Genomic DNA, 12,785 nt, shown 5'->3' on the forward strand with positions numbered 1-12,785 from the left:
CGGTCTCTCCCCGCTTCCGATCTTCTCTCTTCTCTTTCCCCTCGACTCGAGTCAATTTAATTTCCCTGGTCTGGCGAGTCTGCTGAAGCCACTTTAGCATTCGGACGAAGTAGAACCGGTGGATCGTGGACAGACACATCGGCCGATACATGTCTTCCTCGAGACGAATGAATCCGGGATTCGGTTAAACGCTTGCGAACGGGTGCGGACGTTTCCCGAAATTTCAATCCACGTGCGTGCATTGTCGGGACCGATGGAAAACGCAAAACAAATTGCGAGAGGGCAAAATGCACAATCGCGCGAATTATCCGAATTAACGGAACACGCGATGGCGCGGGGTAGGGTACGGTCTAAAGGGCTGGGCGAGCCGGGTCGATCGGGGTGGGAGAAGAGATTCAAAGCGATGTAACACATTTTTGTTAGCGTGTGCCGGGCGTAATGGTAACGCATCAATGACAATATGGAAATGCATTTAGCGCGCGCCTCTGTTGCCGGGCATTATTCTGTTTATTGACACATCAATTTCAAGAACGCAATAAGCGTAAAACATTTAGCGTCGGTAATACGTAGCGGATAAATGAAATATCGCGTGATTAAACGCCGAGCGAAATAGCTGTTACTTCGCCCTTTGGAATCCGCCGCGTTTATTATTGTATCGATTCGCGGCCGTGCTCCAAGAAGGAAAATTATGTTATATACCTCGGATAGAAGTTATAAACCCGAGGGGGTGAGGATGGCTCGGAGGCGAGTAAACAACCGAAGAAAAGTCTGTGGGCGGATTAGCATGGTAGGTGTCGGTGGGATATCATAAAACTAGTTTGTAAAGTACGGGGCGCACCCTCCGTTGTACCGAAGGATTTCGTTCTAGTATCACGTTGGAACGGGGCTGGTCGGTTCCGACACAGAAATCCGTCCAACCAGTCTGAAAGAATGGATTAAGGAAAGAAATATTCGCCGTTGCTTCGATTTTTCTCTTACGCGACGCCTTTCGTTGTAACTTCGGGCCCCGGCGTCGTTTGATCGCTTCGACATTTTTGTTCACCTGGAAGAAGCCGCGTATCGAGGTCGGGCATTATGGCAAATGAACGAACTCCCATACGCGTCGCCCCGTTGTCTGTAGTCGATCATTTTTCTTATCGTCGTTGTCCGAACAGATCGCTTCTGCGTTTATCGAACCGATGAATTACAACCGGAATTGTGAGGACTGCAGCAGGAGCTTTTATATTATTCAATGTCCTTGTCAGAAATGACGAATTCGCGCGGTGTTCAACACGCTAGTTCCGCGCCCGTTTCCTCTGGGTCTTGCTGAACAAACCACGCACGAAGTCAACACGATGTACGCTCATTTACTTATTCCTATTCGACTGTCAGTGTCGTCGTCGCAGAAAATATGCAGGAGTGTGTTACGCGTGCTGTGCACCGAGTAAACGCAAATGTACGTATTCGGTGTGTCTCTGTTCCTCTCTCTCTCTCTCTACCTCCGTCTATCTTTGTCCTTTATCTTTCTCTCTCCCTCCTCTCATTTTCTCTGTCTCGCTCTTTCTCTCTCTCACGCGTTCTCTTTCCATCTACCGTGGCATTGTGCTTCGGTTCTCGATCCCTCTTCCGAGCCCTTACCACAAGCCGCAGCCCACTACACTTTTGCACGAACACGCGCGCGTTCATTATCAACGTACAACGTCGTATAACCATATTTACGTAGCCCCGGTGGTCACCCACACGGGCGCGCCGTGCAATGAGGTTGCAAAGAAACGACTCGTGCACAGAAACGAAATGCTATTTGTCGTTGTACACACAAGAAGCGCGGGGGTGGCTTGGGAGGGTGGAGGAGGACGAGAAGGGAGGAAGGGACGGAACGAGAGACGTCGAGAGACCATAAATGCAATTGGAAACCTTTAGCTGATATATTCGTACAATTTCCTGTGGCCAGTCGGTAGACGAAACGGAAGTCGTGTGTCACACGAAAATCATAAGAAATTCACCCTTAACGATTTCATTTCGTCGCCGTGGCTGAACAGAATTACGGGATCTCCTCGTTTCTCTGTCTCTCTCTCTCCCTCTCTTCCAGAATGCTCTCGCTTTGTTACACCGTGGTCGTAATTGCCCCGGTGCCGTGATTAATCGTTTATTTAAAACAGGTACGCGAAAGGCTGCTTTCTTCGTTTCGGGCCGAACTATCGTTCGCCGCGCATCTACATAATTTTCTCATAAATCACGCGACAGGGAAAATACCGGGAGCGTTTAAAACGACTGCTGCGTACGCACGCGAAATTGCTCGGTTTCTTATCGCGTGACTAATAACGAACCAGTGACGGCCGGTCGTCTTCGACTCCTCAATTATTCCCCTCGTAATTGGAGCAAATACGGTGTTACCAGTGGGGACCAGGGAAAACCGATATAATTCTTTCGTTCTGAACCGCCAGTGGTCCAAGGCGGAAACGTATCAAAGAGAACAAGGCGACACAATGTTGCCTTGATGCGAGGGTAGAAACGTTCGAGAAGCGTGTCTTTAAGATGTTTTAAATATAAAACTCCGTATTTACTGGAAGGCTCGTCAGTGTGACGCGAGTTAAGTCGCTTCCGTAAAGAGCACTATACCTATTCTTCAAGTATACCTCGGCCGGAATCATCTACTACCGCGCTCGTAAAACGACTATATATCTAAGTTGCACCACCCCGGTGAACACGAACCCCCTGAAAACCTGTAAAACACGCGAACCGTCCGGATAATCATTCTTCCGACGGAACGACTAGTTCCTGAGTTACGTCTCGTCAAAGATAAAAAAGGAACTGGTTAATGGGATAGGACGGTCTTATCTCGAGCGCTTCGAACCTTCGCGGCACAGTATCTCCACGCGGTACGACGATGCTCCTTCGAAATCCTTATGGTAATTACGTGCCAGAAATATTAATGTGATTAATATTGAATTAAACGCATTTTTGCGATATACAATGTTCTAGCGAACCTCTCTGCGAGATAATGAAAGAGAAAAATTGTTGTTCGAGTTCGATATACGAGATTCACGCGGAAACTACATTTATGTAGATTATAAATGAATTTTCATTTTTGATTTTCGACCGTCCGCTCATCAGGCAGGAAATCAGCGCATTGCTGCACTTTTACGAGGACTGTACCGATGGGATCGATAAGTTTTACTGTAAATATGACGACACGTTTTACCGACAATCGCAAGAACGTTCCACACAGTCGATCAAAAGTCTTCCGACTCTCTCTCTAAAGCGTGTTCTATACCGCGGTAAAGTTATTTGCAAGCAGCGCGCAGTTTCCGCTTGATACTTGAAACGATCGTTGTTTTTTTGCAATAAAATTCTATGCGCGAGTGTTACAATTTTTTGCCACGCGCTGGCCGCGTTGCCTGTTTAATGAAGATAAAAGCAAACTTCTTTTTCCATCGAATCGGTGTCGTAAAAGCCGAAGCAGTTCGGTAGAACAGCGCGTTTATGGCACACGTTTAAATCGTGTCGTTATTTCTTCCTATGACAGATTTACTGCCGCTCCATATTTTACCATTTCTTGCAGGTATCCATTATACGAAAGCGTCTGTGCTGCAGCCAGAGCAACGTAACTTTGTGTTCGCAGCGTACGCGTATAATTAGAATATACAATTCAAGACGCTTCCTTTCGCCGTACCAAGAAATTTATGCTTTTCAAATAACATTTCATTCCTTTGCCGCGTCCCTCGTCTCCCTCCAATTTTCCATTTTTATCCCCAGCAAGACGTCGCGAAGAATGCAATGAAGTCTGTCTTCAAAGGGAAATCACGGACTAGTTTTCCGTCAAGTTACGAGATAATGAAGTTTAAAATCAAACGTTCCGTCTGCGGGCTCCTATTATTATTAACCGTCGTTCCATGGAAACTGCAAAACAAGAACGCCACTCCGCTTTCGGTTTAATAAGCAAGTATCAGAGCCAGTGATCGAAGTAACAAATTACATCGAACAGTCGACATGCCGTTCTGAAACGTGTATTTTATTGTCAGCGATGACGAGCAATTTTATCTTTCACGGTCCATTAAGCTGTCCTAGCATTCTTTGCTACAGTAAGCGACGAAAAAACAGCATTTTTTAAAATAATTACTGTGTTTTCGTCCCGGAGGCTAGACCTCAAAATCTTGACGCGAAGTTGAATGTTTCCGCAGGGCCTAAACGGCGTGTCTACTGTCGAGACGGAGCTGATCATCGGGTAGAAAGTGTTCGAGCGGGAAAGCGGAAATTCGCAGGTTCCATAAATGTTTCTAGAATGGTTGTTTGCTTATGCCTGAAGTTTCGATGTAACCTCGTGCAAGATGCACGACTCGGGGGACTTTTATAATTTTCAGGCGGTCCCTTGGACATTCTCCGAGGCAGCAGCCACGAGTTGGATATCTCTCTCTCTCTCTCTCTCTCTCCTTGTTTCTCCGACTGTCCTCGTAACCAAAAATGCTGTTCCGTCTTAGGAAGGCTCGGTTACTCTGTTTTTCATTCCTCCGGCCGGTGCACGCCCGTGACAGCGCCCGGTCCCATTGTGTGCACCCTTTTTCCGGTTGCTTCTTATTCACGTATACGCTCACACATCCACGATACTTTTTCCATCTGTCAGCCATCTCATTCTGCCTCTGACCCATCCACCACCCACGCGACCTTTTCTGTACTCATTTTTACACCGACCTATCCTCTCGTTGTATGAACCGGCAACGCGCGCAGTCCCCCAGATGGAAAAGAAAACCAACAAGACGAAACAGTGCCGCCTTCGCGTTTTAGCTTCTCTCCATTTCGATAATTGAGAAACGTTTGGTGGCACCGCGCGCGCGGCTCTCGCGATCCCTTGAATTATGGCGCAGCAATTGTACCGTTCGCGGACAGCTCTAACAATAAGTTAATCTCTATAGTGCCACTCGCCGGTATCAACGGAGATTCCAACCAGCCACTAAATCTTTCGCCTTTGTGTCCGTTTGCGACGCCGGATATTTTCGGCCCCGGGTAAAACAATATACTCTACGTGTACAACGTATATAATTTATTCATCCGTCTCTAGTTTACACCCGGTATTAATCGGTTTGTATAAACGAGGTTCTACTGTGGAAATAGAAATAGGGAGGCTGCTGTACCAGGCCGCCATTTTGGGCTACAGCAGTATCAAAAAAGGAAATAATTAGAGCAGTGAACAAATATTTGACCACACTAGTCGTTTCTGTACGTCACTCGTTACACCCGGTATTAATCGGTTTGTATAAACAAGGTTCTACTGTAGAAATAGAAATAGATAGACTGGTGTACCAGTCCGCCATTTTGGAATACAGCGGTATCAAAAAAGGAAATAATTAGAGCAGTGAACAAATATTTGATCATACTAGTCGTTTCTGTACGTCACTCGTTACTCCCGGTATTAATCGGTTTGTATAAACAAGGTTCTACTATAGAAATAGAAATAGAAATAGAGAGAGGCTGGTGTACCAGTCCCCCGCCATTTTGGTTTCTGTCTGTAAAGTATCATAGCATACGATGTAGAGATATAGAATGGACCACTCACGTGATGTGGTTTCAAGTCTAATGGCATCTGCAGTACAGAACCTCGAACGTTCACCAGTCCGCCCTAGTCCGTTCATTTTCGCACTGACCCACTCCAATCTGTTCCAGTCCGCTTCATCCATCCACCATAGCGATAAGGGCCCGTCTCTCGTAGGAGGGCATTTACACACCCCCGGGACCAGCCCCCATCTCGTTCTAGGTTGCTCCAACTGGTCCCAATCCGCTCCAACATGCTCCAACCCGTGCTGGTCCGCTTTAGTTACACCGAATCCGCTCCAACATGCAAAAATACGCTGCAGTCAGCTTCGAACCATTACGATTTCGCGGGAAACGATGAACAGACAAATATTAACGCTAAACATAACATTAATATAGTTCAATATGTCACTATTATGTCAAAACCCGTGTCGCTCTGCACTCTAGTGGCAGCCGATCGAACTTCAACTGAAAGCGGATGGTAACTCAGGTAGATGTTCGATGGTTGTCCAAGAAATCTTGTTCGCTGTTTCAACCGAGCAACGACAAAATTAATGTATCACACTCTATATGTATACATTACTTTATAGAACAGAATACGTACATTTTTAACAAATTTAAACTGTACGAATATATTATCATCAATTCAAGGGAAAATGTGATATATTAGATAGAAAGATAATGCGGACACGTAGAAACAAAAAATGCAATGTACGTGACAGCTGAACGTGATATTGTTTTTTCCTACGTGAAGTATCTTTTTAGATCATTTTCATCACTTTCCTGTGAAACGTTTTTATTTGGAGAAAGTTATAATTTTATCCTTGTCACAATTCGCTTTTGTTTTGTGATCTTTCGAAATATTTAAAAGTGTCGCACTGTAATTGGTTCAGGTACAAGGTACGTAAATCCGGCTGTAATTGGTTATGTTTACCTCCGATCGTATATTCTCGATATTTTATATTATACATATTATATTCTTACCTTGCGTGGCACACTTCCGTATTATACATTGGAGTAAATTAATCAAATACACTCTCGCTTGTAATTCGAAACACACCGAAAGAAAACGTTGAAATAGTTGGTTAAATTTAAATTTGAAATGTTTCAATAAAGTGTGTACTATGCCGTCCTCTGGCGGGAGTCCGTGGAACTGAAGGCGGAGCTACATGAATGAACACACACACGCGTCCGAATTGAAGGGTATTGTGTGTAGGCAGCGTGTGTGACGAGGACAATAAACCTGGGTCATTGCAAGGAGCCGATTATCTGCGGCAATAACAAACACCGGTGGGATTCCGGGAGAACCGTGTAGGGTACAGCGCGATCGTTTCAACGGAACACGCAATTAAAACGGCGATCAAGGTGAAGCGATAATAAACGACCGATAAGCGAGAACGGCGGGAAAGGAGAGAGAGAGTGAGAGAGAGAGAGAGAGAAAGAAGAAGAGAGCGAGAGAGCAGGAGATAACGAACAGCTGACACTAACACGTTGCATGAGCGTAGATGGCAGCGCGAGCTCAGTTGTTGATGAGCCGCCGAGCCGAAAGTACAGGTATCGCCATCTGGTGACCAGACGGGACATGCGTTCGCAAAACGCATCGAAACAGAACGCTCAAAGAAAAGAGAATCGCTCCGTGATTGTGTTGCATACGGTCCCGCGCTCGGCTATATCTAACTGTAAACCCATTTTTACGAGGAAGTGAGAAAGATTCGCGGTAACGGTTTGCCTCTTCCGGACGTTTCTTTCGGCGGCGGTTCGTGGCGTCCGGGCCACGAAACGGAGTGGTCACCTTGTACAACAGCGATAGAGAAGTTGCGGGTGGAGGACGAGCCAGAGACGACTGTCTATCAACCGCGTTTCCCCCGTGCTCCCGGACAAAGGGTTATGCTCTGAATTCGAGGAAAAAAGCCGCAGCACATGTGTCTCGGATAGTAACCGTGGTCTACGAGGTCGTAGCATGTGAAAATGGATTCTAAAGCCAAAGTGTACAACGCTGCGAGGGAGGGCAAACTGAAACACCTGAAGGTAAGTCTATTTGTTGAATTTTTTCTACCCTAGCTGTGAAAAGTGGTCGTTGTTCGGGTCTGAAATTCGTTTCTGACCATGCCAGCCGGATTTCCGTGATCTTATCTGGCAACAAAGTCACTTGTAAATACGTGTGCCGAGGTCGTGCGACAAATCTGTCACCGGTTATCGACACCTAGTATATTTTACCATGTTCAAACGAAATTATTGACTGTTGAATTTATTAACAAATCCTCGGCCATGGGACTTCCGAAAATGATGGTGCAGTTAATCGCCGGTAGATGTAATGTGTTAACATCTTGTGACGCTATCGTGATGGCACGGACGCTACATATTCGCGTCGAAATTGTGGTGTGAGTCACCGTAAAAAAATGATGTGGGAAATATTTATACCGTACAGGTTAGTATCGGAGACTGTGTATGGGCTTTCAGTGCTGGCGTAATATCCAGTATATTTTTATTGTCCCGTGCTTGTACGGGTCTTTTTTGCGGTGTTCTCTTTTTTGTGTTGATGCGGTTATCATGCGTTAACCGGGAAAAAAATATTGATTAGTCTCGCAAGTAATCTGCGTGAAATATTGCTGTATGTTTTTCAGTACGCCACGTACGATCGATCCACATTTGACAATAAAAGACAATATAATATTATATCAATATATTTTGTGATAGACAGTTTGAAATAATTCAATGTATTATAACATCTCACGTTTTTTCTCTCGTCGGTAAAGAGCCGCGTCGTTAATGTATTTTTTCGTCAACATTGTATTAGTCGTCTCGCCACGTTTATGAATACGGTATTTCGAATCGCCCAAACCAGATATTGATAAATCGTTAATCCTATCTGTGTGTGATGTAATAAGACATTTTGACATTATGCAATCATTGCAGAATTATCGAACTGTCGTGTTCTACTCGATTTTTCGCGGATACGGAGAAATTGCGCAACTTAATTTCTTACTACTCAAGGTTGACACCAATTTACTCCACTCCTCAGTCTTGATTTTACGGAGACCTTTTTGACCGAACGTGCGGTCACGTTCCTGGCGCCACAATCACGATGCAGAGGATATCAAGCGATCCATGTATCAATTTCGTCGACGCACAGCGGCGGACAAAACATAGTTTCAAATTTCCGTGAATGAACATTAATAACTTCAGCACTAGATGGTTTTCCGAATGTTCATAACTAGGCTGCGGATATCTTCACGCAAAATAAAAATGTTCTACCTGTTCGCATATTCCGCGATGCTTTCAAAAGACGTTTCTGTTTACACATAATTTCATGTTTGCCCACGATGGCGATGAAGTGAGATTATCTGGGTTAGAATTGTACACACGTGTGACACATTACGTTCCACTTACCGAAATAACTTCGGGAACGACGCAAAATTCGTTTTTTCTCTTCTTCGTACTTTCCGATGTTGCGCGCAGAATTTTTATCACGGCAATTTTATACTCTGTCCCATAATAATAGTAGCAGTTGATGAATTTAACAAATTAAATGGGACAAATCCCATAATAATAGTAGCAAAAGACGATAAATATAGAACGCAACATTTATTATCGAAAAAACTAGATTACATTAAACAATAAATCAAAAATATTACTGCTAATTTTTCTTTTGAGTGTTCAGATAGTTTCTGGATTTTTCAATAATTTCGTTACTGCATTTTAAACTTGTAGGTAGGATCCCTTGGCTGCGAAGCTTCGCTTCTCTTTTTTCGTGAGCTTAAAATTATTGGGGCCATCGTTCTTCATTGCTTCCGGCATAACTTGTTTTTTTCATCTTTTACAATGGGTTTATATGTAACTGAAATAAAACAATTGATTTCGATCAGCGGATGAAATTAGAAAAATAGTTATAGTTCGTAATAATCAGGTCAACCTAAAAATTGAAAAATGTGTCAAAAGAAATGACAGATGTCATGAAAAATATGTTTCTTCTATCGATCGTATTTGCTGACAATAAATTTTTAAATGCTTTCGGCGGTACGGTTCGATCGTTTATTACGAATTATAAGGCAATTTTTGCAAACCGTTGCGCCGAAAACATTTAAAAATTTATTTTAAAAAAAAAAAAATAAATTAAAATGTCTTTTTTACATTTAAATATTTACTTGCTACTAGTATTATGGTAAAGAGTGTATTATTTTACAAAAATAATTCAGTCGAACTCCCCAGCTTGTGGATAACTTTTCCTCGTTACATTTTCCGTCGCGTCTCGGTAGCGCAGAAGAGTTCGTTTTCTTATCAGAGGGGTATGAGAGTTTTATCTAATCAAACAGGCGTTGATAGCTGCGTTTGCACAACTTTTCGCGCCGAGTTTATCGGTCAGCTGCATAATGCGGTTTGCGAATAGACGTTCCCACTCAGCCAATTGCGATCGAAGGGAAAGATTCTATCACGACAAAGATTTCTCGATTGTACAACCATTTGTCCCGCTTTGATTGAACTTGCACGGTTGAGTGGATTTGTCGATCTCTCAATCCTCGATTAAGTGCAGCTTATGTACTCAGATTTTCCACCGATAAGTAAATCGATGATTAATCTCCAACAGCGTGTGCAAATATATGTAAGTTGTTTCATTACATCAAGAGTACACTGTATTGAATTTGATTATGCTTTGCATTTGATTAATTTCATAGCAGATATCAATCTCTGATTAGTTCATCGGAGGTGTGTACTACATCGTTGCGCCTACTCGCGAAAGTAAGTCGGCAAATGTCAACAATTGGCCTGCCATATTCTGTGAGAGAACCTGCGCGTTACAGAGGACTTTCAGCGGCGCGGACGCTGTCAATTTCCACCGGACGTGCACCGTAATGATTGTTACGCGAGCTTATTAATTTTCAAACAGACCATGGTCGGTAGCACCGTCCCACACGTCATCGAGGTTTTAATTTCCAACAGCTTCTATTACATAAAGCTTACCCCGCCTGCCAAAGCTGCTTGGAAATCGATAAGGCTCGCTTGTCTCGCCGTTCCACGCCTCTTGTTCCCTTCTATACGGTATAAACAAGAACTGAGCTGCCTAACCCTCTCCATGACCTCGTCTCGTTCCACGATAATCGACTTGGCCGAAAGCTTCAGACGGTATCTTAATGCTGGATCGAAACTGTCTGCTTCTCGCATCTTATCTCGCGAAACCAGCGAGTAACTCTTGCACTCCAGATACCGAATACATACAGGGGCGCATCGCGATCCTCGTAGACCCTAGGCTCTAGACAGCATCTCTAATGACCTCGCTGTCAGCCACCTCTCAGTCACCCTCGCACTATGTTTTTCGTCGTCTGTTCCGACGGCAATTTTGTTTCGATGATTCCAACCAGCATTTTCCCTTTGCCATTTCGCGCCGGAGCGTTGTGTTTGAATTAGAGATCGTGGTTTTGTATGTATGTACGTGTATTTTTGAATAACCCAGTACATACGTGTCCTTTTAAGTACACGGGTATTTGCACGTGTATTTCACTACACGTATTTACAGTGACTCGGATTAACATTCGGACGATCTAAGAAAGGCGATAACTTTTTTAATATTGTACTATAAGATTTGAACTTTTTTGGGAAGCTAGAGTAATCCGTTTACTACAGGATGTGAGAAGAAATGTTGATCATTATTTAGAACAAGGGTTTCCTCGCAGATTTTGATCATCTTGAAATATGTTATAGATTTCTACGGTTTTGAACAACTTTTTCCTGCATGTTACAGCCGCTCGATTTTTTAGTTTTCGAGATATCCGCAAAAAACTATTGCGAATACTGTATTGAATTTCCATATTCTTGCACGCTGCGTGGCAACGTAAGCCTGTCCCGGCGTGACGTTTGTTTACTTTTTGTTTCTAAACACGCTGTGGATATGAGAGAGAAAACAGGGTTTCATTCTGGTCACACATATACATATAGGGTGAGCTTTTAATTTTGAAAGACTACTTCTGGATTTTCGTATGCGTGGTCGGGCCGACCCTCTCCGCCCCCCACCACCTATTCCTAACTAATTCTGATCGCATAATTTTTGCATTCTATTATAGCCGCCATACAGAATTTGAACTGGTAATGAAAATCATGCGATCTGAATTAGGTAGGATTAGGTGGCGGGGGGCGGAGAGTGCCGGCCCGACCACGCATGCGACAATCCAGGAATAGTTTTTCAAAATTGAAAGCTCACCCTATACGATATGTATGACCACAGCAAGACTATTTTTTCTCTCTCATCTCCGCAACGTGTTTAGAAGCAAAATGTAAACAAATGCCGCGCCGAGACAGGCATAGACAGGCTTGCCGCGGAGCGTGCAGGAATCCGAAAAATTCAATACTGTATTAGCGATAGTTTTTTGCGAATATCTCGAAAACTAAAATCTAGCGGCGGTAACACGTATAGGAAAAAGTTGTTCACAAAACGTAGAAATCTATAACATATTTCAAGATCATCAAAATCTGAGGGGAAACCCTTGTTCTAAATAATTACCGAAAAAGTTGTTCAAAACGTAGAAATCTATAACATATTTCAAGATGATCCAAATCTGAGAGGAAACCCTTGTTCTAAATAATTACCAAAATTTTTTCCACAACTTGTAGTAAACTAATTGCTGTAGCTTCCCAAAGGAGTTCAAATCGTATAGTACAATGTTAATAAAGTTGTATTTTTTAGAGCGTCCGAATATTAATCCGAGTCACTGTAAATACATGTAGGTACCTAGTGAAATACACGTGAAATAGAACACGTATACCTGCGTACTTAAAATGACATGAAGTACACGTGTACATATTTAGATACACGAGAAATAGAGATCTCTAGTTTGAATTAAGACAGTAACAGCTCTTGCGACAAAGGTCTGACTGTATTTCCAAGAGTTCATTCCGGAGATAGTCGCACCGGCCACCTGGATTCCGTCGAACAACATGATTCACTGAGTACGCTTCCGTTGATACAGACGCGTGTATTATACTCGAATTTTCAGTGTCTTAAGCCCCATAGCAGAAGTAGCAAATGCTACGGGTCCCGCGCTTCTGGGAGCCCCGCGCCATACAAAATTAGGGCCACCGCAAAGTGCGGACGATCGCCGATCTAGCTGTTGAAAAGTACCAAAATGAAAATTGGGTTTTGCGCAGCAACGTTTGTGTCACGTTTAATTATATGTTTGAGAGCTCGAAACATAACAAATATTTGGCTAAACGGACCTTGAGCTAGTTTCAAGTAAACAATGATGCGTCTGCTAATCCTCCCGGTCAGTATCAGAGTATGTATTAGTGAA

General features: G+C 43.5%; 2 protein-coding genes and 1 long non-coding RNA gene across 3 annotated transcripts in view; 2 read left to right on the plus strand and 1 right to left on the minus strand.

Annotated features, from left to right (window-relative positions):
- Unc-13 (unc-13) overlaps nt 1-12,785 on the plus strand; it is a 697,844-nt gene that overhangs the window by 22,288 nt on the left and 662,771 nt on the right. The window lies entirely within an intron of this gene.
- The window catches only part of LOC143212795 (protein fem-1 homolog CG6966), a 33,127-nt gene continuing 27,358 nt past the window's right edge, over nt 7,017-12,785 (plus strand). The window contains exon 1 of the mRNA XM_076431963.1: nt 7,017-7,533. Within this exon, the coding sequence (XP_076288078.1) occupies nt 7,474-7,533 (60 nt within the window). The 5' untranslated portion in view covers nt 7,017-7,473. The remainder of the gene's footprint in view (nt 7,534-12,785) is intronic.
- On the minus strand, nt 7,529-10,898 carry LOC143212800 (uncharacterized). Its single transcript, XR_013009780.1, has 2 exons — nt 10,465-10,898; nt 7,529-9,343 (listed from the first exon to the last, which is right to left on the minus strand). It is a non-coding gene; the product is annotated as an uncharacterized LOC143212800 (long non-coding RNA).

This window comes from Lasioglossum baleicum, chromosome 10, assembly GCF_051020765.1.
Source record: "Lasioglossum baleicum chromosome 10, iyLasBale1, whole genome shotgun sequence".
Taxonomy (NCBI): domain Eukaryota; kingdom Metazoa; phylum Arthropoda; class Insecta; order Hymenoptera; family Halictidae; genus Lasioglossum; species Lasioglossum baleicum.